General features: G+C 41.7%; 1 protein-coding gene across 1 annotated transcript in view; it reads right to left on the bottom strand.

The window, feature by feature from the left end:
• VPS51 (VPS51 subunit of GARP complex) overlaps nt 1-19,914 on the bottom strand; it is a gene marked incomplete in the record, with an annotated part of 371,967 nt that extends 352,053 nt beyond the window's left edge. Inside the window, 1 exon segment of the mRNA XM_044075814.1 lies at nt 19,654-19,914. Coding sequence (XP_043931749.1) covers nt 19,654-19,845 — 192 coding nt within the window.
• Nucleotides 19,915-27,535: the final 7,621 nt, after the last annotated feature.

Below are 27,535 nucleotides of genomic sequence, written 5' to 3'. Positions count from 1 at the left end.
AACCTGTGCCACCTCCTGTCATCTGTAACATTGATGCAGGAACAAGCTAACATGGCGCTGATGCACAGGGTGACATTATAGCAGTGTAGCAATGTTAGCATGTTGTCAACAGGAAAGTGTAATGATATCCTTGTAGGTATATCTGAGCAGGCATGATGCAAAGCTATGATTGTCAATGTAGTATTGTTTACACCAGTGTTAAGTCTGAGTATGTATTGTCCGCCCATGTGCCACTTGGCTGAAGTGTATAGTGTTGCCACCATGTGTTAGTGAGTGGACAGTACGTGTGTGATGTGTGCAGTACAGATTAGCAGGTGTACATCTGGGAACATGGTGGGGGTGCACTGTCTGCATGTATGTGCATAGTGGACACATGGGACATGTGACATACCCTGTATTACACAGTGTTAACATCTCATAGTATCTCTCGGTGGCCAGTATGCATTCTACTACAGATATGTTCTAACATGGGTACATGTGTGTATGACATGGTTTGACACTATGCTGTGGGTGATACTGTTACTATCTGTCAATGTTTTGCATTCTGGTAGTATACACAACCTCAACAGCCTGACTTTAACCAATCATTCGATGATGTCCTGACAACTGACACACAGATGTAGGGAACTCAGTAACAGATGGATCCTTCTGGTACTATACTATAACAGTAACCAGTGGTATTGACCACCACCTGTTCCTGGGACCACACCTGTTTGGCATATAGCCCTCTTAGGTACATGCAAACACACTAGGGATATGTCCATCCACATCTGGAAGTGCATGCATTGGCCTACAATGCATTCACTGGATGGGACACATATCCTACACAAGGGTATCATACAGACAGATACTTGTTGTCCAACACATGCTGTACAGCTCTAAGCCAACTATAGCATAGTCATCCACATTTACTATACATAGTACCCCGACAGTACCACATAGGTGGTAGCCTCCAACATGTATGTCGGGTACTAATGTGTACATACAGCCAAGTGTTATGTCATCTGTCCTTTGGTATCCACATATCCAAAGGTATTGTAAAGTCCCTTGGTGTATCACATAAGAAATTAGGGGCCTGTATGCATATCCACAAGGCTGTCGTACACCTATAATAACTGTCCATTATCATCAGACTTTGTTGTGTATGAACATGTCTGACATATACCCCAGGCATGTACCCTCACTCACACTAGTCTATAGAAACTGTCATGGGTGTGTGTGACACAAATGACCTTGGCCACAGATCACTACAGTGGCTGGCCTTGTCACATACATACATATGTGACCTATGATCCGAGAAGCAGCGGCACAATCTGTCAAAGGTAATAAATGTATTCATGTAGCATGCAGGCTTCACACCAATGTACTAATTGAGGTCACATGTACATATATTTATTTGCCACACAGATACCTGATGTGTGCAATGCACATACTGTTTTAATCATGATATGTCATACCGTAGTAAAAGCAAAACCCACACCGCATTGACCAACAGTGTCACAAACACATACACTCAGCAATTGCAGGATTCAAACCCCTACCTAACTATGTTATGACACTAGAGACATACGCATTAACACGACGCGCTATATGCTTTACTGGGGTTCTCATTTCCACTGCTATATTTGTAGGATGCTGACATCATCAGACTTGCCAAAGAGGAATAAACCTCTTTTAAGGTGTTTCCCTAGTCTCCAAAAAGGGCATTCCTCTCAAAGGAAGTCACACAGACACATACACCCCCACACACACACACACACACACACACACTCAGCAACTGCAGGATTCAACCCCCTACCTAACTATGTTATGACACTAGAGACATACGCATTAACACGACGCGCTATATGCTTTACTGGGAGTTTTCATTTCCACTGCTGTATTTGTGGGATACTAACATCATCAGACTTGCCAAAGAGGAATTTACCTCTTTTAATGCGTTTTCCCAGTCTCCAAAAAGGCCACGCATCTCAAAGGAAATCACACACACACACACACACACACACACACACACACACATATATATATACACACATATACACTCAGCAATTGCAGGATTCAAACACCTACCTAACTATGTTATGATACTGGAGAGATATGCATTAACATGATGCGCTATATGCTTTACTGGGAGTTTTCATATCCACTGTTGTATTTGTGGGATACTGACATCATCAGACTTTCCAAAGAGGAATGTACCTCTTTTAATGTGTTTTCCCAGTCTCCAAAAAGGGCACTCCTCTCAAAGGAAATCACACACATACACACACCCCCCACACACAGTCAGCAATTGCAGGATTCAAACCCCTACCTAACTATGTTATGATACTAGAGAGATACGCATTAACACAACGCGCTATATGCTTTACTGGGTGGTTTATTTTCTCCTGCTATATTTGTAGGATGCGGACATCATCAGACTGGACATGGTAATGTGTGTGCACTTTGTTTTATGCAATCCCAGGAATGAACCATGTGGGTCAGCAGGTGTTAACAGCTTGAACAGGACTCCACAATTCTTAGCTTGTGTGATCTATCTGTGGACAAATTATCATTCATTCATATGACAATACATATTTATGCACAGATTGTTGATTTTGTGGATACGACATGTGTCTGGGATGTTGATAAAGGGCTATTCAAAGTCTATGTGGGACGTGTGTAGCTCCTTTCAGTGATGTATGTCCTGGGTGGCTGCCTTGCAAACAGTCTAGCAGGTTTGGGAACCATGATCTGCCCGTGAACATACCACAGTTGGTAGGGTTGTGTGTTTGTCAGCTTCCAATAGCTCTGTTTATGACTTCAATCATGATGGACTCCATGGCCTTGCAGATCAGACTTCATAGGCTTATTGGACTATAGTTCCCATGGTCTGTTGTGCACCAACACTTGTGGGGTGTGCAATATGTTGCTGTAGCACATTCAACAGTTTCAGATCCTGTAAAGAGGGTGAGGCTCAACAGACTGTTCAGGTGCAGGGTCTGTTTGTTCTGTAGTTCACTCATGACACATATAGGGAAACAATGTAATCCAATTGATGGCATGTTTTCGGCTTTGGGGGGAGCTGTTTACCCATTCTACATGAGATATCTCCTGGTATGATGATAGGGCCTTTTGTCAGTGGGAGGTGGGTATGTATATATAGGCCTGTCTGACAGGATGCCGGCATTGTCAGTCAGGTACAGCTGGCCCTGACTCAAGACATATATGAGTGTACATTGCTATTTATGACATAGCTGAAGGAGGTGTCATGGTTCTGTCTGGACTCCTTCGCAGATAATCTTTCCAAAACACCGACAAACCTGAGCACTAAACCCCTGTTATACTCGTTTACACACTTAACACCCTACTGATCCTTTGTGATCAGTCAACAGAGTAGGTCATCATAATATCCTGGCATGTCCAAAGGTTGGTTTTGTGTGTACGCTCCAGTCCAGCTGGTGAATATTGGAATTTTGACGCAATGTTACAACTGCCTTATGTACAGGGACAACCCTCTCCTCCTCCCAACAAACTCAGATATATGTGAGAGATGCAACTATATAGACAAACAGGAGGCTGAGCTCTCTCGACCCATGACTTGACACAGTCTATCAGGTGGTGAAGGTAACCACACACACCACAAATCCAGTCTCACACAGACCTATAGCGACGGCAAACAAAATACATTACCACACAAAAACATACTCGGAGGCTCTAAATAAACTCTGCCTAAGCAGCAGAGACCTCCAAAGCAGACACCCAAACAACTGCTACCCCACAACAATACCCACATATCACATAGTTCACAAAGTTAGTGTGCCACAAAGTCACTGCCTTCAGGGCTAAACAACACACCTAATACACTTGTAATAGGTGACACATTGTCAGACACACTGACGTCCCACTCACCAGGCTGAACAAGGAGAAAGTCACTTTGAGCTGTCTGTCGGGTGCCAGGATCCGCCACATAACACATGCACTCAGGTCACTCCAAAGCAAGTACAAATATGGCTCCATCATTGTCCATGCTGGTGTGAATAACCTCAGACGTTCCTCCCTGGACTACATGACAAGAGACATAGAGGAGCTCTCTGATCATGTAGCCCAGACCAGTATGGCCCTGACCTTGTGTAGCATCTTACCCTCACCAAGAATGATGTCACAGTATCACTTTTAACAGTTGGCTAACATATTGGTATCATTTAAAGGGGATCCAGTGTCTGTCAGCCTGGGATGACATGCTCGACATGCCACGTAGCTTCGCTATGGACGGCTTGCACCTGTCACCCCTGGACTTTCGAATACTGGCTAAGGCTCTTGCCACCCCCATAGTGCCTTTTTTAAGCGAGACAAACCCACCTCCATAGACGTTACAAGGTAAAAGAAACTAAGGGTACTGCTGCTCAACACCAGATGTCTAACCCTCAAAATGCATGCACTCGGGACTCTCCTCAGTATGGAGAATGTCAATATCTGTGCAGTAACAGACACCTGGTTCAGGCAACCGAAAGCACACCAGCACTACCAGGTTATACTTCATACCATGCTTTTCGGCCACAAGACTCGGACCAGCCAACAAAAATAGGGGGAGTATCCATATACATCACAGATACACACACCTCCAGGTTAGTAGCACTGCACGAAGCATCGGAGACCATACATGTGCAACTAACAGTGGGCAAAACTGCCTTTCAGTTTGTAGCCTGCTACAGACCACCCTCCCAAACTCAGGAACCCCACTCGGCTTTCCTGGGAACACTGGAGAATACGAAGGTCTCTCCAAACACCATTATATTGGGTGACTTCAACTACCCAAACATTGACAGGGAATACTACTCAAGCCCCAACACCCTCGCCCAACAGTTGCTAGAATTTATAAACTCAAATGCTATGACACAACTGGTCACCACACCCACAAGAGGGGAAAACATATTGGACCTGATCATCACCAACATGGGGACTCTTATGTTCCACACCAGAGGTATACCCCTCATTGGTAAGGTCAGACAATACATTTATCTCACTGGACATCCAAATCCCGTCCCCAACCCCATCCTAGGTAATCTCGGTGAAGAACTTCTCAAAAGCAAACATCACACTTCTCCAAACCAAGGTGGTATCCTTCAAAGACCCTGGGACAGTGGTAAATATGGCTCAGACCGCTGAATCCTTTACAAACGCATTCTATGGACACCTACTGGAATGCATGGATCGTGCTATCCCAAATAACAAGACTCACTCCTCCAAAGGCAGGGGACCTGTCTGGTGGACCCTGGCCATTAATAAGCTATACAACGAAAGGGGGAGGCTACTACATGATAGCGCACAATCCCAAAAAGGGAAGGCATCTCTGATCAGTACTAGCAAAAAGCTACGATCACTCATGAATTAATTTAAGGCCCACACTAAGGACAATCACAAGGCCTTCTTTAGTTATGTCAGGAACCTGGGAGGAAACTCCCAGATATGCTGTGAGTTACTGCATACTGACAAAACATACACTGAACCCACAGACACTGCCAACATCCCGGCAAACAGGTTCAGTGCAAATGTCTCTCCCCCATTCCCCCAAAGAGCAAATGTCCATCCCAACAGAGTGTAGCCTCCCTGACATCACAGATGAACAGGTGAGTGCTGCCCTCTCCAAAGCAGACAACACAGCATCAATGGGACCGGACGGTGTCCCAGCCTGTCTTACACGAGCTTCATGACGAATGTAACCCTCACATTAAGTCACTGTTCAATATCAGAGTTACTACAGGATATGTACCCAAGGAATAGCGTACAGCAACAGTGGTCCCATTCCACAGAGGTGGTGTCACAACGGACCCCGGACAATATCGCCCTATAAGCCTAACTAGCCTGTTCTGCAAAGCTATGGAGCGTATCATCATGGAACTCATACACATAGACATCGGGAACCTACAGACACTGGATCCTACACAATTTGGCTTTGTTGTGGGCAGATCTTGCCTCTTGAACCTGTTCGACTTCTTTAAACAAACAGTTACCAGGTCCATAGACGTAGGGAAGGTTGTCCACACAGCCTACCTGGACCTCGCAAAAAACTTCAACACAATACCCCACTCGGGCATTATACATAAGCTCACCAGCTTCGATATAGACACATATATGTCACAAGATAGATTGCTAACTGGATCAGGGATAGCACCCACATGGTCAGTATTGCAGGTGCCATGTCTGACTAAACACCAGTTACACGTGGCATCCCACAAGGCTCAATCCTGGGACCTCTCTTGTTCACTATATATTTCTCTGACATACAATCTAACACAGGAGAAATATGGCTGACCATGTTCACAGATGACTGCAAACTGGGTGCCATAATCAACTCTCCAGCTGGCACAAGCATCCTCAAAAAGGATCTCACAGAGATGGATGACTGGTGCCAGAGCCATGGCATACAGCTAAATGCCATTAGATGCACAGTCATCCCCTTTGGGAATAACAAAGTGCCCACACATTACCACATAGGTGGTAATCCATTATGTACAGTAGGAGTTATTAGGGATTTGGGGACACAAGTAGTTAGTACTCTCACCTTTGACAATCACATTGCCAAAGTGGTTAGGCAGACCTTCTATATAGCCCACCTTATCCCATAAGGTTTCACATCTAGATCAAGTTAGGTCATTGTGCCTCTATATTCATCAAGCCCATGCTTGGATACAATGCCCCATTTGGGAAGTACCTTACCCGACACCTGCAGCAACTGTAATGGCCACAAAAGTACCTCACCAAGTAGATCTAGGGACTCACACAGATGCCCTGCACAGTTCGGCTAAAGTAACTCCAGCTCTACTCAGTCACTTACCACCTACTCGGATGCGATCTGTGCCTGTTGTTTAAAGCCATATCCAACCCAGAATTAATGGACATGTTCCACCTCAGGATATCCAAATCCCTTAGAGCTACACGCTCCAGGGATGTAAACCTCAGCATAGATATTAATAGGACATGCTGGAGGGACAGATTCTTATTCCAGAGGCTCCACTCACTCTGGAATGAGATCCCAGTCCTGCATAGGCAGAGCCCCCCACTGACCACCTACAGGAGACATCTTGACAAGTGGATGGGTGAGCATGTTTACCCCTGGGATATCTTCTGGGTCCCTGCTAGACAGAGGCACAATAGACTAAACGTAAGTGGGCTATCTTGTGTGACCTACTATTCACAGGCACAGTCTACTAATCTAAAAGGGTTGCGAAAGCCAAACACACTCTGGCTAGGCTTAGACATGCCCTAGGGCAGATAGCCTAGTATCAACCTCTGAACCTATGATAATGTTTGGGATGCACATTGTTTATTGATGATACTGACTGCAGGTTTTTTATCTTCTTTGGTTTCCCACTTTCTATGGACAACAAGTATCTGCAGAACATATTTGATTATGACAGGGTTCCACTATATTATATATGAGTCTATTGTGATATAACCGTGTGCACAAGGCAGATTGCTGAATAGTGAGAGGTTCCTGGGTTAACACATGCAACTGCCGGATGTGTGTGGCCCACTGCTGTACTCAGACATGGCCTAAGTGTATGAGCTTGCCCAGTTCGGCCTTTCAGTGTTTTGTTGCCTGACGTTTGCCTCATTTATTCAAGTGTGCGAGCACTGTTGCTGTCTGAGGTCCACTACATTTGTTGATGTGTGTGAACATGACCAATATTAACATTTATACTATATGTGTGTTGAAAATCAGGTTCTATTCTTACTGCAGGGCTCACCTTTATGTCATAACTCGACAGGGATTATGCTGTGCCTGCAGGGTTTCCATGAGATACTTTGCATAGACTTATCAACATTTCTTCATACAGGCTGATCACTGAAATACTGTCATGGTTTAGTGGTTCAGTACTACTATAGTGCACAGTATCCTGGGTTCGAGGCCTGTCACTGCTTTATATTTTCATACTTAGCAGACCAGACTGCTTAAGGGCCAGTAGAGCAAATATGAGCATGTTGGCTTTTGTTCAGCTATGCCCAACTTAGACCACGCTTATCCAACATTGCTCAACGTTAACCAACATTGCTGAACATTGACCACAGTTGTGCTAGTTAGTGTGTGCAATTTTTGTTTACATATACTGAATGGTAGTAAAAGCTGTTTAGCACTGCTTTATATTGCTTAAAGGAGTACCGCACCCACAGACTCAAAAAACATGTTTAAAACATCATGGCATGATGTTTCCTACACTTTAACAGCACTCTGGGATTATTTACAGGATTTTAAATATTTTTATATGTAATTCCAGACTCTGACCGCCTGGAGGCTGGCATATTGACGTGGCTTGGATAAATCAGGTTGCCATCCAGTATCCCAGAAATCATTGTTTGGCTCAAAAATGTTACATCATGCAGGCCTCCGTTTGCCTAAAGTTCCTGTCATTTCATAGATGTTGCATGTGTACAAAGTACTGAGTAAAATAGAACAGTGCAAGTAATATTCCCTGCTGCTGGATGACTACTTAAAACAGAAACAGTGCAAATGCCACAGAACACACTCAAAGTGCTGTTTACTGCTGCCTTTTTTTCAAATTTAGTTTAAATGGCACTAATTTGTGAGACAATGAATTCCAGTCCATTTACTTCTCCCCTCCCCCATAACACTTAGCTTCCCTAGCTGTCAAAGTCCCGAGGGTAATTTGACCTGGTAATTCCATTGATTGGCAGATCTCAGCAGGGTGTTTGACTCATGTAATTTAATCTTTGCTCTAGCATTTCCTTTGTTAGAGGGGACATTTTTTTGCTGCACTATAGCCATGGCCTTACTTGAATGCAATCACATCCAGTAAGGTCTTGCACCAAGGAGCTAAAGAATAAAACATTTATACTATTAATCAGTTTAGATCTTTATTAATTTAAGTGTTAAGGTATCACCTCATGCTTCCACTAGGGTTGCCACCTTTCCAAATGCCCAAAGTGGGACATTTGTGCTACAAAAAAACACAAAAAAACACTCTGCAAAAACACCCACTGGTAATCTGGAACAATCAGGATGCAAGGATCACGAACCAGGCGTTGAGTAAAAGTCTTTTAATTGAAACAGCTTCACCAGCTCAGCGTAAAAAATGCAAACACTTCCAAAATGTAAAGTCAAGCGCTTTCACCCGGGCCCTCCCAGGCTTTCTCAAGACATTTTTACATAGGGTGGTGAGTCTATTTATATTACCCTTGCCCAACCCAAATACTTTAATTAACAATCAATTATGTTATTATCACACTTACAATTTAAAGAGATAAAACATTTCCTATCTCAGTTATATAAATACAATGTTAGACTTTGCTCCCATAATAACCTGCACAGTTCCCTATTTACTTTGTTCCCATCTACCCAAATTGTTCACATTTTATTAAAATTATTAGAAAACATATGCATATTTCCAATATTAACATCTATTTAAAATTCTAACTAAAATCTTCTTAAAAATCTGTGCTACAAACATCAGATTTTGCAGGGCAAAACATACCCACGGCAAGTACAAAGGACAGAACTTCAGTTTTTTGCCTGAATAAAAGTTTATTCTTGTAGCATTTTAGTTCCTTATTCTGTTTCTTATAACATTTAGGTGTTTCAGATACAGAATAACTGTTTTATGCAACTATTACATAAAATATAGAAAATAATTTTGTCCTAAAATCTCAAGACATTTGCCATTTTTTCCCATTTTTTGCAGGACACAACTGCCCAAAGAGGGACTGTCCCTCGCAAAGTGGGACTGGTGGTAACCCTAGCTTCCACCTTGTTAAAAATTGAGATTTACATGTGCAAAGTGTGTTGGTATGCAGTGTTCGCCTTCATATGTTTTTACTCCACTGGTTGGTTTGCAAAAAAAAAACCTTTTGCAGTGTCCCTGGATTTGTCTTTGTACATACAAACCACATTGCTATATTTCCCAGTCCTTTTTCTTGTGTCCAGAAGTCACTTATAACAAAGTAAATTTTTTATTGATTTTTTTTAAAATAAAGGACATCAAGGTTAACTTACCTTGAATCAGATAATGGATGCCACTGCAAAGAATCACTGTTGAAATATTTGTGCATGGACAAAATCCCTTACTAAATCTATTTGCCAGCCTCCAGTTCAGTTGGTGCTATGAAAATCCCTTACTAAATCTATTTGCCAGCCTCCAGTTCAGTTGGTGCTATGGCTTTAATATACTGGTGTGTTTGCTCATGCCTTCCAAATATCACCACCATTACATACCAGTTTTGCAGTGTAGTAACCACCTGACATGTCCATACACCTTTAGCCATCAATATGCAGCTACTCCTGTTCATGTGAGTATGTGAATTCATTTTCAGACTTAAGGTGTGGAAGCTGCACTGAATAATTCTAGGTGCTTGTTCAGATTTCACATGATGCTTGCTTAGAGCTACTCTCATGTTAAGCCACTATGAATATGTTGCACTGCCACCTCTGATACCAGGGTAATGTTTTAATCTTTCTATTCCCGCACTGCACACTAGCAGTATCTGGTGCAAATACAACAGAGACATATGCAAGCGATACACCACCTAAGCATCATTTGCCGTGCAGAATGTACAAGTATGCATACCAAATTTCTGTGTTTCCAAACATCAGTGTTACTACACTACTACTGAATAAAATGAACAGCACTCAGGCTGGGGGAAGGACAAGGGGGCCATGACATCACAGGATGGGTGGGTCTTATTATTTTAGTTAGAATCAGATGACGGCTGTGGCGATGTCACTTTGGGGGAGGGAACTGATTTAAAAAAAAAAAAAAAAAAAAAAAAGTACCTGCACTGCCTGACTTTGATGATGTCAGTAATTGGGTGAATCCAGCAAGCTTTATTCAAACGTGAGAGAATCATTTTGTAAGTGAAACCATCACAATATGAGAAGGTTGGCTTCTGTTACAGAAGTAAGGGGAATTATAAAAATTGTAAATGCTTTATTGCTGTTGCTTTACAGAGGACAATGTAAATAGGGAGGAAAAGGGCCGTGAAGTTGAGGAATACATTAGAGAAACCTGTTGTACTCCTTTAACACATGGCAATCATGCCTCAGGTGGTGCTGCAGGGCTGCCTATGTCGGATGCACATACTACACTCTATACAAGTTTGAAAACAGGTAGTGTCAAATTAGGCATCCCTTTTACTATATGTGCATGCCAGAGAGAGTTACCATTTCCAGGGTTACTACTGAGCCAGTGTATGTGCTATGCGTTGCCTCTTTGCCAAGGCCAAAGCATACTGGGCACGCCTCCTTCTGCCTACTGGGGCAGGCTCAGGTTGCTCCTCCTCTGAGTCACGCTCTGCCTGTGATGGCCTTGGCAATGGTGGGGGGCTGTTTGGCCCGGGCCTATGCTGGTCCTGCTGCAGCTGTTTTCGCAGGATCATATTATGTAGCATAGCACATACCATGACAATTTGGGTACATGTAGTTGGTGAGTACTGCAAGGCTCCACCAGATGTGTCCAGGCACCGGAACTGTGACTTGAGCAGCCCAAACACACACTCGATTACATTTCATGTTTGTGCGTGTGCCTCATTATGGCATTCCTGTTCAGGTGTGTGTGCATTTCTGATGGGTGTCATCAGCCATGGCTCCAGTGCATAGCCAGCATCCCCCACTAAGTGACCATGAGGGATGTCCCCATTGGCAAATGTCTGGTACAGCTGTGTCAGATGCCAGATATGGGAATCATGGTAGCTTCCAGGGCAGCCAGCACACACATTCAGTATTATGCCCTGGGCATCACACACAACCTGGCAGTTGATGGAGGGGAAGCCCTTGTGGTTAAAATAGACCCTACCCCGCTCACCGGCTGGTGCTTTGATGTGTATGTGCGTGCAGTCTATTGCACCCACTAACTCAGGGTATTCCGCTATTTGCTGGAAGAGATGCATATTGCTGGCCAATACCTCACGGGAATTGGGGAAATATACATTATCACCAACATGTGCTGACATGGCATCCAGGAACTGGTGCAGTACCCTGGATGCTGATGCCTGTGATATCCTCATCATATCACCAGTTGGTCTCTGGAAGGTACCTGTTGCTAATATTCTTAGGTCAACACATACCTTGGTTGCCACTGGGATGTGTTCCCCTCTGTCGATTCTGTGTGTGAGGCGTGGCCTGCACAGCTCAACAATTTGCTGCATGAGGTCTCTGTCCACTAGCGCTCCACTATCTCCAGCTCATGTAGCCCCCGATAGGTTACCCTGGGCCTGTACACTCTTCTCCGTCTCCTCACTGTGGGTTGTCCAGCAGCATTCGCATTGTCACCACCCTCAGCATGTTGCATATGTCGCCTTATAACAGCAATGGCAGTCCCTAACATTTCTTTGTCTCAGTACAGCTTTTTCAGTTTTCACTTCTATTAGCTTACTGCAGTGTTGCAGTGTCTCTGAGAGAAACATAGTGGAATGTTGTTTGCAGAGTTTTAAGTGCTGGGCTGGGCTAGTGTACTGCCTGTGTAATTGCCTGATTCTGATTGTTTTCACCTGCTAGCTCTACTAGTACTCCCTGGTTAACTTCCTACTATTTGTTGTGCTTCCTTTTCCCTTTCTGTTTCCTCAGGGGGGCAGCGCCGCTCACACCAGCTCACATGCGCGCACACATGCTTACATGGACTAAAACTTGCTTACTCTTACTGAAACGCGCTCACACAGGCGCAAATGCGCTTACACAACAACCTTAGACATGCTTACTCCGGCTTAAACGCGCGTGCACACAGGCGTACACGTGCGCACACGGTCTTACTCGGATATACAGGCGCGCACCCGAGGGCAAACACATTGCAAGCACTTCTACAAGAAACTTTAGTGTTATCCATGGCATACATCTTCAATTTCTCGCCTTTAGCTAGGGTACCTGTTGACACACCTCTTCCAGTGATGAGTAACTGACAGCAAACACATGCCACTCTGCTCCAATGAGCTTCACTTCTTTCATACATACCCCCCTCGTGATGTCACACATCTTCTACTCTGATACTCCCCTTATCCTACTCCTACACTCCACTGACTGTGCTCATTTGCTGTGTAAACTTGGGATTCACTATCCTTACCCTCATTTGCATAGGATTGCCTACTAATGTCTGGTTACATCTCTTAGACTGAGCTTCCCCCCTTAGCAACCTCTACTCGGTAGCCATGTTGTCTTCAGCCTGCCATTACCTTGCATTGTAAATTAGGAATTACAATAAAATCCACATTTGTGGATTTTAATTATTGGTTTTCTGGTTTTTAGAGTGCAGCGAGTTTGTGCGGCGCTGCGCTTAATCGGTGATCAGGATAAAAAAAAATACTTTTATTTTTATTTTGCATTGGTGAACATTGCCAATGGCCGTATATTTGGCCATTGGCATGCTTCCTCAACTGGATGCAATCTTTATTTGGTGCTATCACAGCTCCATTTTGCTATTTGCAGAATGGTACTCAGTTGTCAACCGAGTACATTTCTGCAAATAACACTATTCATACTCAGACAGGTTTGGGTTTCCTGGATCGCAAATTTACCTGATAGCTTTCACCTGCAATTGAGGCGATTTGCATATCCAAGCCCTGTCCGTGTAAGACTCATTTTAGGAGCTCTGTTGCACGCCCCTGCCAGCTGTTCCTGGATCACTCAGCAGACATGTTGGCTGCATGGAGTCTTACTCTACTCTTAGACTCCATGCAAGCCTTCATGAATCCAGCCCTAAGTTAAACTAACTGTGGATAAGACCTTCTCTTCAAGTCATCATTAGTTATAGGCTCTTTCAATGAACTAAGATAACCAGGTTGCTTATTTTGACCTACATGAGTCAAATTACAACCAAACATGGGTGATTTTAACTATCCCTCCATTGACTGGGAAACTTATATGAGTACCAACATGCTTACACAAAGGTTCATGGACTTTGATGACACTAATGCCCATGGAAAAAATAGTATGCAACCCCACAAGGGGCTCAAATACTCTCGACCTGGTCCTCACCAACATGGGTGACCATTGCATCACCACAAGTATAGGACCCTCATTGGTTAAATCTTATCACAAATCAGTCACATTTGAAGTAGCTATAACACCTGAACCCTTCTTAGGTGAAATAGGCTAAAAAATTGACCAAAGCTAATTATAACCTTCTAAGGGATGGCATAAATAATTTCCAAGCTCATGTTCTCACAGATGGCATTGACAACTATACTAAGGTATACACAAATGCCCTGTACAAACACTTATACAAATGCACTGACAGAACTGTACCCGACAGGATCAGCACAAGATCCTCAAGAAAAAACAATCCTCCCTGGTGGATATCTAGCATTAATAAGTTACACAACAAGAGGAAGAAGTTGCTGTCTAAGAATAAATGAGAGGTCCCAGCACTGGAAGAACACCCTCCTCTGCTTGAACAAACAAGTAAGACGACTTGTAAAATCCTCCAAAGGCAACTTTGAAAAAATTTAGCATCCATAGCCAAGGATAACCATAAGGCATTCTTCAGCTATATCTGTAACCTAACAGGTAGGACCCAGACGTGTGCAGAACTAGCTGTGGATGGCATCACACACACTGATCCTGTGAAAATAGCTAACCTATTAGCCGACAGGTTTGGTGAAAATAAACCCCACCCCCGTGCCATCAAAACATTCCACAAAGCATTCCTCTCTACATCTCCCCCACCTTGCATCTCCAAAGCATAAGTCATTAATGATTTCTCCAAGGCCAAAAACACAGCTCTATCCCAGGTTGCATTTTAAATGGTCTAAAATGCGAGTTAGTAACTCCATTAAGTACTGTCTTCAACCACAGCCTAAGTACTGGTTTTGTCACTGCTGAATGGAAGACAGCAACCTCTACATAAAGGGGTTACAGCAACAGAGCCTGGGAAATACAGACCCATAAGCTTAACCAGCCTTATCTGTAAGACCATGGAATGAATCATCATGGACCCTATAAATAAGGATACAGATGATCTCCAAACCCTTGATCTGACACAGTTTGGCTTTGTCAAAGGCTCATGCCTGTTAAGCCTGATGGACTTCTTCAAAAACGTCACCAGAACCACAGACTAAGACAGATCTGTACATACAGCCTAACATGACTTAGCCAAGGTAACTTTACCTCAACCAGCAGACCTGTCACCAGTGGGGTCCCACAGGGGTCAGTGCTGGGCCACTGTTGTTTGGAATATACTTCTCTGAAGTTCAGGCCAAAACAGTGGGGCTGTGGCTGACTAAGTTTGCTGATGACTGCAAATTAGGTGCAACCAATGAATCCCCAAACAATGTCAATATACTTCAAGAGGGACTTACACAAACCAATAACTGGTGCCAAAATCATGGACTCAAACTCAATGCTAAAAAATGCATCATCATCCCCTTCAGTAAAAACGATATCCCTGCAGACTATCATATACCATAAGTAACAACTCAGTAGTGAGAGATTGGGAGCGCAAGTTGACTGTAGCCTAATCTTTGACCACAATGTGTCTACTGTGGTAAGGAAGGCATTATACATTGCACATCTCATTAGCAAAGGCACTGCCTCAAGAGCAAAAGAAGTCATAAACACCCCTGTACTCGACCCTCATTGGGCCAATAATTGAGTACAATACTCCATTTGGTATGTACCTAACCAGGCACCTGCAGAAACTTGAGAGACCTCAGAGATTTCTAACCAAGACAATTCAGGGTCTCCAGCACATATCATACACTGACAGACTGAAGTCACACTTCTCAGTAACATACAGACTACTTAGAGGAGACTTGTGCCTGGCCTACAGAGCAATCTCTGATCCAAACCTAATGGTCACATCTGCTAGTTGAATGGAACAAGGGTCACCCACTCCAGGGACCTTAAGCCTTGCCTGGACTTAAATAGGACCGGCTGAAGAGACAGATATGTCTCTTAGAGGTTGCCACTCCTCTGGAATAGGCTACCAGTTCACATCAAACAAAGCCCCTCTATGACCCTGTTTAAGCGTAGCACTGGATGACTGGATGGGAAACCGTAAAATCCTGCCTTGGATTTCACCTATGACCATCCTAGATATGGGCAGTCATTGCTAACTAAATTCTCGAGTTTAGGCAAGATCCTTTACATTGGGTTTCTCTATATTGGGTAAACGTGGCTAGGTTTATACAGACCTTCCGGTCAATAACCCAGTAACCACCTATGAACCTATAGCTCAACTTGATACTGACTTGTGTCAGATTACACAGTTTTAAAGAATACAAGGACAGTATAAAAGACAGTTTTTGCATGCATAATTTTTTTAAATGCAGTATTAAGAAAAATCCAGTGTTTATTAAAGTTACATGAACAAAAATCCAAACATGTTTGGAAACTCAGAAATTAGTTTAAAAATTACATCAGTCGGAAAGAAATAAACAAACACAAAGATACACTGGTTTTCTGTTGGCAATAAATTCATGGTAGCAGACAAAAAGCTTAGAACAACTTTCCAATGTCTTCAAATATGCAAGATACACCGGTTTTCTATTGGCAATAAATTTACGGTAGCAGACAAAAAGCTTAGAACAACATTCCAAGGACTTCAAATATGCAAGAACTTTGTAATGTTATTGGGAACAGAAAAACTAAAACATAATGAGAGCAAAAACTGACACTTAAGGGATTAGTCTGACAGTTTCCCCATACCTTACATGTTATCAAATTAAATGTTTTAATTTAGAAATGAATAATACCTAGTAAGGATAACATTTCCATTCAAGGATAATCTAGGAGCTTACAGCTAATTAAGCAAGCCACCAGAGTTATACAGCATGAAGGTAAAGGTTAAGAAATTCAAAACTAGGTCTTTAGAACATTACAAGTCATATCTTGCAGCCTTATTCCTCTACCCTACACGGACATTCACAGCTGTAGGACGCAAACAAGGTTTTTGTTTAATTGAACACACATAAAAAATTATATGAAAAAAAACATAAAATGAAATGCATATCGGAAAGTAAGAGTAATAGTTTCAATCTGTATAGAATCAGCTTCAAATTTAATTAATGTTCTATGTATGGAACTTGCTGCAATTAACAGCATGCAAACTTTGTTGATCTGATTTCTCCATGCACATGGGTTTCACTTATTTCAACAAGGTCTGGTGCCTGAAAAGTGCATTTAAGCAAATTATGACAAAGAGAAAGAGATGGATGAACAATGAAACACTTCCCCTCTCACTATACAACTCCTGTCTTTCTTACTTTTCCAAGACCTGTCTAATACATGCTAAACATGACTGTTCAGCATTTTCTTTAAATCAGGGCTCAGTTTCTTCTCAAAAAGTTCCATAAGATATTTTTAGCATCTACCCAAACATTAATTTATTAAAAGTATATTTACTAACACATTTTAAATCATTAGTATTTATTTATGCAAACCCAAACAAAAATAATGGACAAAGAAAACCACAAAATGTCCTTATTCTCCTAAAAATATTTATTTCTTCTTGAACAAATGCCGTATATTTTTACAGTCTACCTAAACAAACACACTTCTAAGGAGGAAACGCAAGTAAGCTGCACTATAGTTCAGGACTCTTGAAGGACAAAAAGACATATCCATATACCCCTTCCAGCAGGTACAGCATTAATTACTTTAATTCCATTTAAATTGCCACATTCTTTGCAACAAATTTTGGGTCAGGTGGGTGAAACACTACCTCCCCGTTACTCAAGATAGTAATTCTGTTAAAAACAGATTTTTGAACAGTAACAGATGTTTTTCACAGTCAAGGGAACTTAAAGCTCACACGGTGCAATAACATTATAAAGATTAAATGAATTCACTTCAGACTAAGGATAAGCTGAATAAGTTCTAAGGAGCAGTTTGTCATAAACAACGGAAACAACAAAATGGAGAGGAGTACTATGGTAAAGGGAAATACCAATATATATATTAGGCTAGGAGTAGATTAATGTAAGTAGGAGAAATATGTGGCAGACTGACACAATGCAGAATTAAACAACTAATCAGCATGTAACAAATATTTCTGAAAAGTGACAGCTACTGCACTCCGTTTAACACACTTAAAAAGCTAGAAAATCTAGACACGTACTGTTCGGCTAAACATCTACAACATGAGTATGCCAGGAGAAAACCCATAATCCAGAGCTAACATTTTGTATTTTGCTTTTACGATAGCTCTCCCTCTACTTCCACAGCCTCACATTTTTTCTTCCTGCTTCTCAATGGCATTGGCTTCACGAGTCCTTCAGACAATGCATTTCAGAACTCAACCTATTAAGTACTTTAATAGTAAGTCTTATTATTTCCCACCTTCCAGCCACGATGTATACCCTCTGTTTCCATCTCCCATTTGGCCTATAATGACCCTTTCTTCTTCTATCCAGTGCAAGTATGCCCAATGTTCAAATCCTTTCACTCTTAGTATACATCTTCCATCCTGCTTACTGTTCTAATCACAAAATCATTGAATCAATTTAGAAATTTCTTCTAAGTTGTCTGCAAAATGGGTTATAGCCATTGCAAACTTACTCTTTGTTAACAAAATGAAGTGAAATAAATATAAGGTAAATACATTTTGCCACTTCAATCACTGTATCACCATAAGATTCTTCCACCCCCCCCCCTCTTGCCTTGCCCTGCCCTGCCCACCCCACCCCATCCACAGCATGGTTTTCAGAAATCTACACTGTATTCCTGATATAGCCATTATTCCTGATGTAGCTATTTTTCTCAGACCATTTTTTTTTGTGAAAAGTTACAAATCATTTTAAAAAAAGTGTGGTGTACTAGACTGTTAAAGAAAATAAACAGCAATTTGTTACATGTTTGAGTAGTGTAAGTCTTAATTTGAATAACATGTCTTAAAGACATTCTTACCAACAGCATTTGATCCCAACAAACACCCGGTGTGCGCAGTGTAACATACATAAGATGCTTGGCTTAAATTTGAAAAGGCTGAAGTAATGAGATTTTCTACAGAAATAATAACCCATAATAAATGACAGACTGATTACACTGTTTAAAGAGTATCATCACACGTGTGTTTTTATTTATTCTTTCCCATTTCTGAGTGAAGTATTGAATTTAAAATTCTGTGGCAAAACATGAATCAGCACTTAAGTAAAAGACATGTTAAACTACATCCGATTTCTTTGCAGAAGAAAAACGTACAATATGCGCAGACTCTTGTAACAATACCACAGATATCCTGAACTTGTTATGAACATCAGCAATATTGTATGTGCCAGCACATGACATTGTCGGTATTAATGCAGAGCACTGCCCAAACAAGGTTGGTCACTGAGAATGTTCAGTGTTACAGTAATGCACTTTATTCATGGCACAACCCAAGCTAGGCTAGTTAATGCAGGGTTCCAGCACTGGGGTAACACTATAAGACAAGTCATTCACAGGTCATCTGTTGCGACACCCTCCTAGGAAGGTTCAATTTCCCCATACTCCCACAACAGAATATTCACCACCTAACATTCGAACCATCCTACATGTAAGCACAATAAAATAAATATTCGTGAGCTGAATGTCCAAAGTATACATTTACAGACTAAGCCAGCAAAACACAAAGCTTCAATCAACTGTTACAATAATCGGACGTTGTAGTGTGCACAATATGTCAACGTTTAAACTGCTCTGTATTTCATTAATGCCGTTAAATGACAAGTTTACACAGTCCTATAATAAATTACCTTGCTGAGATAAATCTCAGGATTGAAACGCGCCCCATCGATATCAGTAGGATCCACGGAGTCCTTGCCATTTTTTTCCTCATTCTTCCCTTGCTCGCTTATACCATAATACAGCTTCAGCATGCCGTGAGCCCTTCGGGCTGCTGCCGGTACCTGACCAGGGTCTTCATCTGTCACTGGCGATGCCATCATTAAGCTACAACTTGGCCAGGGTAGCTGTTACTACCGGTATCAATAAAGTTATGTTGAAGTATGTCATTTGTCGTTGACGTTGCTTCTGCACTACTAGCCTGTAAGAATATGGGTTGGAGCAGACTGTCAACCCAAAGGTGAACAATAAAGACAATACAAAGCCCCAGTTACGTATTTTCAAAGCGCACGTTATGTATGCTATCAAATATTTCTCTAAGTGTGTGGAAGTGTAGCATAGTGTCCAGTTTAAATGTTGTAATTAATCAAGCTACTTGGATGGAAACTACGATAAATTGGAATATTGCTACCTGTTGGTATTACTTATATATATTGTTTAATGATGAAGCTGAAGTATACATTAAACCCATACCTGTCAACCTCTTAGCACAAATAAATCTGGACAAATCCAAAAATAATTGGGGGATCAAGACCCCAAAATAGGGACACATTTTAAATATTGCTCTAGTCTTGGGTTGAATGTTCAAAGTAAGCATTTACAGACTAAGCCAGCAAAACACAAAGCTCTTATAATCTTAGAAAATGGTTAGAATAAAAGGCTTGGTGTACCATACATTTTCTGAAGTCTGAAACTCAGATGTTTTGTCATTATTTAGTGAATTCAATCCTCACTAATTTGCTAGAAAACCACAATTTTTATGAGGAGCAGACCAAAAATGTGAGGTAAAAATCTAGATATTCTGTGAAAATCCAGACAGTTGAGAGGTATGCTTCTCTGGCGTATTATTTTCAGAGTAGATTCGCCACACAGGTTATCCCACCTCTCAAATGTCTTTGGTTTTGGCTCTAAAATTTATTTCCCTCCCAAAAACTAGCAATTTGAGAAGACATGTCAGTAGGGACAAGTCATATCCCTATATCACCCACTGGATTGCCAAATGGCTCACATGACATCAATATGTGTGCAGATATCGAGAACTCGATATCTGTGCAGTGACTGAGACCTGGTTCAAGGCTCTAGACAGCACCCCTGCTTTACCAGGCTATTACTTATACCACACTTTTCAGCCATCTAACCTGGACCAGAACACCAAAGGCGGAGGTGTGTCCATATTCATTAAGGATATCCACACCTCTAGGATAGTTGCGCAGCATAATGCATCCAAGATTATCCAAGTGCAGCTAACTCTGGGCAAAACTGCAATCCAAATTGTAGCTTGCTACAGATCCCCCACCATGCCCCAGGATTCCCACTCCTCTTTTCTTGATATACTGGAAAATATTAGGGTTCAACCAAACACTCTAATAATGGGCGATTTCAACTACATGAGTGACCGGTGTTCCACACCTGAAATCAACTCCTCATTGGTCAGATCTGACTATAAGCTAATCACCCTAGATATCCTCATCCCGCGCCCACCTACCTTTAAGGAAACCACGGTAAAACATTTCTCCAAAGCCAACTTCATGCTTCTTAAGACAGAAGTGGTAAACTTCATGACACCCATGCAGATGGACAATACAGTTATGACTGCTGAATCCTACACAAATACACTCTATAAGCACTTACACAAGTGCATGGATCATGCTATCCCAAACAGAACCAAGATGCTATCCTCCAAAAAAAGGAAGCCAATCTGGTGATCCCCTGCCATAAGCAAACTCTACAACAGAAGGAAGAAACTGTTGCAAAAGAGAGATTAAAATCCCATGAGTGGAGGAGCTGCCTGGCCAGCTTCAGTAAGAAGCTGAGATCCCTTATAAGATCCTCTAAAGCTAGCTACAAAACAAAATTGCCACTGATTCTAAGGGCAACCACAAATCATTCTATAGCTATGTCAAGAATCTCAATGGCAACACCCAGATCTGCTATGAGTTACAGCACAACGGCACAAAAATTACAGAACCAACTGATATTGCCAACATCCTGGCAGATAGGTTCAGTGCTAACTTTAACCCCACCCCCACCCCCTAAGGGGCCCATATCTATATAGGAAGAATGCAGAATCCTTGTAATCACATCTATGCAGGTAAAAGCTGCACTCTCTGAAACCAAAAACACAGCATCCATGGGCCCAGACAACATCCCAGGCTACGTTTTACATGAACTTCAGAATGAACTGGCTCCCCACCTAAGCACCATGTTCAGTCATAGTCTCACATCAGGCTTTGTGTCCACTGAATGGCGCACAGCAACAATTATCCCACTCCACAAAGGGGGAGCCACCACTGATCCTGGGAACTATTGCCCTATTAGCCTGACGAGCCTGGTCTGCAAGGCCATGAAACGTATCATGGAACTCATAAACAAAGACATTGGTAACCTCCAAACTCTGGACCCCACCCAGTTCAGGTTTGTGAAAGGTAGATCATGCCTTCTGAACCTGACTGACTTCTTTGAGGCAGTCACCAAAGCCATAGACGAGGGTAAGGTGGTTCACACAGCCTATCTTGACCTCGCCAAGGCTTTCGATACCATCCCCCATTCTGGAATTATAGCTAAACTCACTAAACTAGGTATAAATCTCTATGTCAAAAGATGGGTTGCCAACTGGCTCACTGACAGAACCCACACTGTAAAAGTTGCAGACTCCAAATCTGACTTCAAACCAGTGACAAGTGGAGTACCACAAGGTTCAGTCCTGGGACCTCTCCTGTTTGGTATCTACTTCTCTGAAGTACAGGCTAGCACAGAAGGCCTCTGGCTAATGAAGTTTGTAGATGATTGCAAACTAGGAGCCATAGTCGCATCCCTAAATGATATGGACATCCTACAGAAGGGCCTCACTAAGACAGATGTCTGGTGTCAGAGGCATGGCCTCAAGCTCAGTGCCAAAAGTACATTGTCATCCCCTTTGGTCAAAACTCTGTACCCATGAACTACCACATAAACGGCAGTCTACTTAATGCTGAATGTGTGATAAGAGACCTTGGGACCCAGGTGGACAGTAGTCTCTCCTTTGATAATCACATCGCCACAGTAGTCAGGAAATCCTTCTATGTGGCACACCTCATCACAAAAGGGTTCTCATCCAGGAAAAAAGAGGTCATTGCTCCCCTCTACTCAGCACTCATTAGACCCATCATAGAGTACAATGCCTCTTTTGGAATGTACCTCACAAGACATCTGCAGCAGCTGGAAAGGCCACAGAAGTACCTCACAAAGAGGACTACTGGCCTCAAACAGATGCCCTACACTGACCATCTCAAAAAACTCCAGCTTTATTCTGTAGCATATTGCCTACTCCGAGGAGATCTCTGCCTAACATATAAAGCTATGTTAAACCCAGAGCTGTTGGACATGCTACACCTTAAGAAATCCCAATCCCTCCAAACTACACGCTCTATGGACCTAAACCTTGTCACCACAATAAACAGGACATGCTGGAGGGATAGATTCCTGTCTCAGAGACTTCTATACTCTGGATCAAGCTACCCATCTATGTCAAGCAAAGTTCCTCATTAGCACTCTTCAAGAAAAATCTTGATGAGTGGATGGGAAATAGGAAATACAACCCAGGGATCACTTCTGTGGTTCTGCTTGACAGGGGCACAGGAAATTAACTTTCTTGGGTGGCGTAAGCCAGGGAACCTTGTTGGCTAGGCTTACTTAGGCCCTTGGCCAATAGCCTATTACCTACCTATGAATCTATGACACAAGATAGGAATTCAAAATAGTGAAAGTCACCTCCATGAAGAGACTAGTCACCAGTGGTCTCCTAGGATTCTGTTCTGGGACCTCTCCTGGTTGGTATCTACTTTTCTAAAGTAAAAGAAGATACCAAAGGGCTCTGAGTAAGTTTGTAGATGACTGTAAGCTAGGAGAAGTAATTGAATATGCAAATGGCTTATCCATCATGCACGGAGGCTTGTCCCAAATAAATATCTGGTGCCAAAATTGTTGACTGAAACCAAATGACAAAAAGATGTGTTACAGTATCCTTTGGGAATTCATCTACCCCAGGGAAATACCACATTGACAATACGCCCCTATGAATTGACCCAGCTGTTTGGGATTTTGGAACTTCTGTGGACAATGACCCAACTTTTGACCAACATGTCTCCTTTATTTTAAGAAAGCCCTTCTATATTGTACAGCTTATAAACAACAAGACTGTGTCTAGATCTAAGGATGTCATTGCCCTCCAGTAATCAGCCTTCATCAGGCCAGTCATTGAATATAATGCCCCCTTTGGCATAGGCCAGTCATTGAATATAATGCCCCCTTTGGCATAGGCCAGTCATTGAATATAGTACCACCTTTGTCATTTATATGCTTGAAACACCCACAGAGATACCTTTCTAAAAGGATACAAGGCCTAAACAGCATGTCCTTCATGGACTGACTCAATGCCATATCACTATACTCTGTATCCTACAGACTGCTAAGAAGTCACCTGTGTCTGGCATACACGACATTCTTTGTCCAAGTACTGATGCATTTACTGCACATCAGAAATACTTGGCTTAGGGATCTAAACCTCTTCTGCAACATCAACAGAACAGTTTGAAAAGGCAGGTATATCTCACAGAGGAAACCACTGTTCTGGAGTAGACTCTCCATCCACATAAACAGTTAATCCCTGTTTATATTCAACTGCAACTTGGATCTAAGGCTAGGAAGCAGAACATTTATCACAGAACTGCCCCCTGTAGTACTAATGGACAAGGCAGCTCCTAAATACTTTATCCCATGCATGTGTCTCCTCAAATTATCTATGGTATGATCCCAGTTATTCTCATTGGGGTACACTGGGGTAATATATAATTATTGACTATGGGATGGTTAAAGCCAATCTCTAAACAAATGGGATAGGTTAATCCAAGCACAGAAAGGGAAACTAGCTAGACTTAAAATGGCCCCCAAGGGTAGCTGGTCTAGTACTTACTTATGAACAAGGTGATAGATTACTTTTAAGTAATAATGACAACAATTACAGCAAGACTTTTTTGCTTCAGAAAATGCACATTAATTCACATTTTCTTACTCTGTCAGCTTCTCAAGTTAATAGTAATAATATTTTAAAAGGTGCAAGGTAAGAGTTTGAGAGCTTTGCAGGTTATTGTCCAATGTACTACCTCGTAGCTGTAGCAACCCCCAGTCTTAGATTTCACTGTGGGAATACTAATGTACTTACCTAATGCTCCTGATGTGCATTTGTAATGTAAGTAAATTAGGCTGTAAGTAAACTAGACATTAACTCTTGATCAACACCAGAAGTAAAGCCCTCATATGGTATGCAGTCATCTGTTTACTTAAAGAAGGTAACTGAGTGAAGTCTGCCCACAAATGTTATCAGCTGTCAGATTTCAGTACGTAGTAGACTTTTAGTACAAAAAATCTGGGCAAAGCAAAAAATGATGGCAGGACACAGGCTCAAAATCAGGAACACATTATAAGTATTTCTCTTATACATTTAGAAAGTTGATAGAGTGACAGGTTTTGCATCACCATGCATTTTACAGAAATATATGAAGTTTGAAACTGAAATGTTTGCCAAAAAAACTAAAATTTATATGGAACAGACCAAAAAAATGAGGAATAAATGTGGGCATTCTGCAAAGTTCTGGACAGTTGAGATGTATGGACTGCAAATCTTTCAGTCTGAGGCAGACAATGAAAATAAACTAGTAGGTACATCCAATAAATGTGACTAATTAGAATAACATTTGGATACCAAAATAGCCATTAACTCCTCCTACTTCCATAAGGACTAAGCAGGAACATAAATAAAAAAAAAACAGAATGACAAAAATAATTTTGAAATATAAGCATATTATTAAAGATTTCATGTAAAATCTGAATACTTTAATAGGGTGGCACAGTGGTGCAGCACTTAGTGTTGTCTCCTCACAGCAAGTGGTTCTCGGGTTCAATTCTCAGCTGGGGTGCCTTCTGTGTGGAGTTTGCATGTCTTCCCTGTGTTCATGTGGGTTTCCTCTGGCTGCTCCAGTTTCCTTCCACATTCCAAAGACATGCAGTAGATGGACTGGACACACTAAATTGTCCATAGGTATGAGTATGCATGTGAGCGTGTGGTGTGGAAGATCTACTGCAGCAGGACTAGCCAACTGGCAGTGTAAACCTTGTATCTAGATGATTGTCACTGAAAAAGTGACACCCTGACCTCGTACAAAAATGGGAAAAGGGGGTGTTGGATGGATTGAAGCATTCTTATTACCTAAAAAAGACAATTACTTTTTTCCCCTGAAAAACAGAGATGTAAAATATGGGCAGTCTTTCTTTAAATTATTATTTTTTTCGTTCATTCTTTAAATTATTGGTGCCACTGCATGTTGGTCATTTGGTCTGTTTTCCTGTGTACTGAACAGCTTCAAAATTGTGAGTGGTGGGGTGATTAGGAAAATTGTGTGAAAGGGTGCATCAATCCTATTTCCAGAATAGGAATAGTTATTTTAAAAATCATATGAAGAGGGTAAATAAAGCCTGACTACTATCTGTATGTTGGTCATGTGGTCTGTTTTCCTGTATACTAAAAAGCTTCAAAATTGTGTAGTGGAGTGATTTATTAAATGGGGCCGTGTTTCCATAACAGGTGCAATTATTTGGAAAATGATGTGATGAGTGTAAATGAATCCTAGAAGGAGGAGAATATATCCAAAATGGGTACAGTTGAGAAGTCTGCTAGACTACATTCTACAGCCTGGGCTTCAAAAAAGTAAAATTAACTACCATGCATGTACATAAAATCAACAATACACATATGTTTTACCAATATAATCCCTAAATCCACTGGTACACCAGTGATATCTAATCAAACATACAATATGTTAATTGTAAAAAATAATGAGTGCTAAAGGTTACACGTGCAAGAAATCAAAATACACCAATCAGTTTTACAGTACTAATTGTAACGTATGTTAATCTGTTTTCAGTAAGTCTAATTTTGAAAGCTTTCCACTTCCAACCCACTGTAATGTTATCCAGAATGACCATTAACTGCAATCATATGGGGGTTGGGTTTCTGGCCCCTTAAACCCGCACCAAAGAAAAGCACTAGGAAAAAAAGGCTGATGATTACAAGACCATACAGTGCAACTGTAACCCCCACACACACACACACACACACACACACACACACACACACACACACACACACACACACACACACACACACACACACTGTGTCTGAGGGTGTTTTAGCAGTTCATTAAAGAGCCTTGGCAGCCAGTACTGTCCCTAACTGAGCGTTATTGGCAGTTAGTAGCCAACACCTGCTAAAACATCCAGAAAAAAGTTGCTGATTGCAAGAGGTTTATAGAATGCTATCCTAAGGGGGGGGGTTGATAGCCTCCATTAATTACCCTATTACTGTGTCTTAATGAGTCTTATTGGTAGCAATTTTCTGTCATTTGATGGTGCATTACATTTTTTATTTGGTGCTTATGGCTAGTGGTATAGCCAATAAACCTTTTTCTAGGTGGATTAAGAGGGAAGCAGTCCCCCTTAGGATTTCAGTTGGTAATCTTGTTGTAACCAGTAACTGTGCTTTTTCACAGTTTGTTTTAATGGTGGGATTAAGGGAGAGGCAACCCTCCCTCCCTTTAGATTGCGCTTATGATCCTTCTATTTAACATTATCAAGTCATTTAACAGTAGCCACCAGTACCTCAGATTACAACCATGAAAGTGCAGTTACTGAAAACATTATTATTGAGAAGTTTGATTCAAATAACTATAACTCTCAGTTCACTACTTTTAAAAAATGCTG

This window comes from Protopterus annectens, chromosome 6.part1 (assembly GCF_019279795.1).
Source record: "Protopterus annectens isolate FY-2018-M chromosome 6.part1, PAN1.0, whole genome shotgun sequence".
Lineage (NCBI taxonomy): Eukaryota > Metazoa > Chordata > Ceratodontiformes > Protopteridae > Protopterus > Protopterus annectens.
Note: the sequence above shows the minus strand (reverse complement) of the source record. Positions and strands in the feature narration are given on the sequence as shown.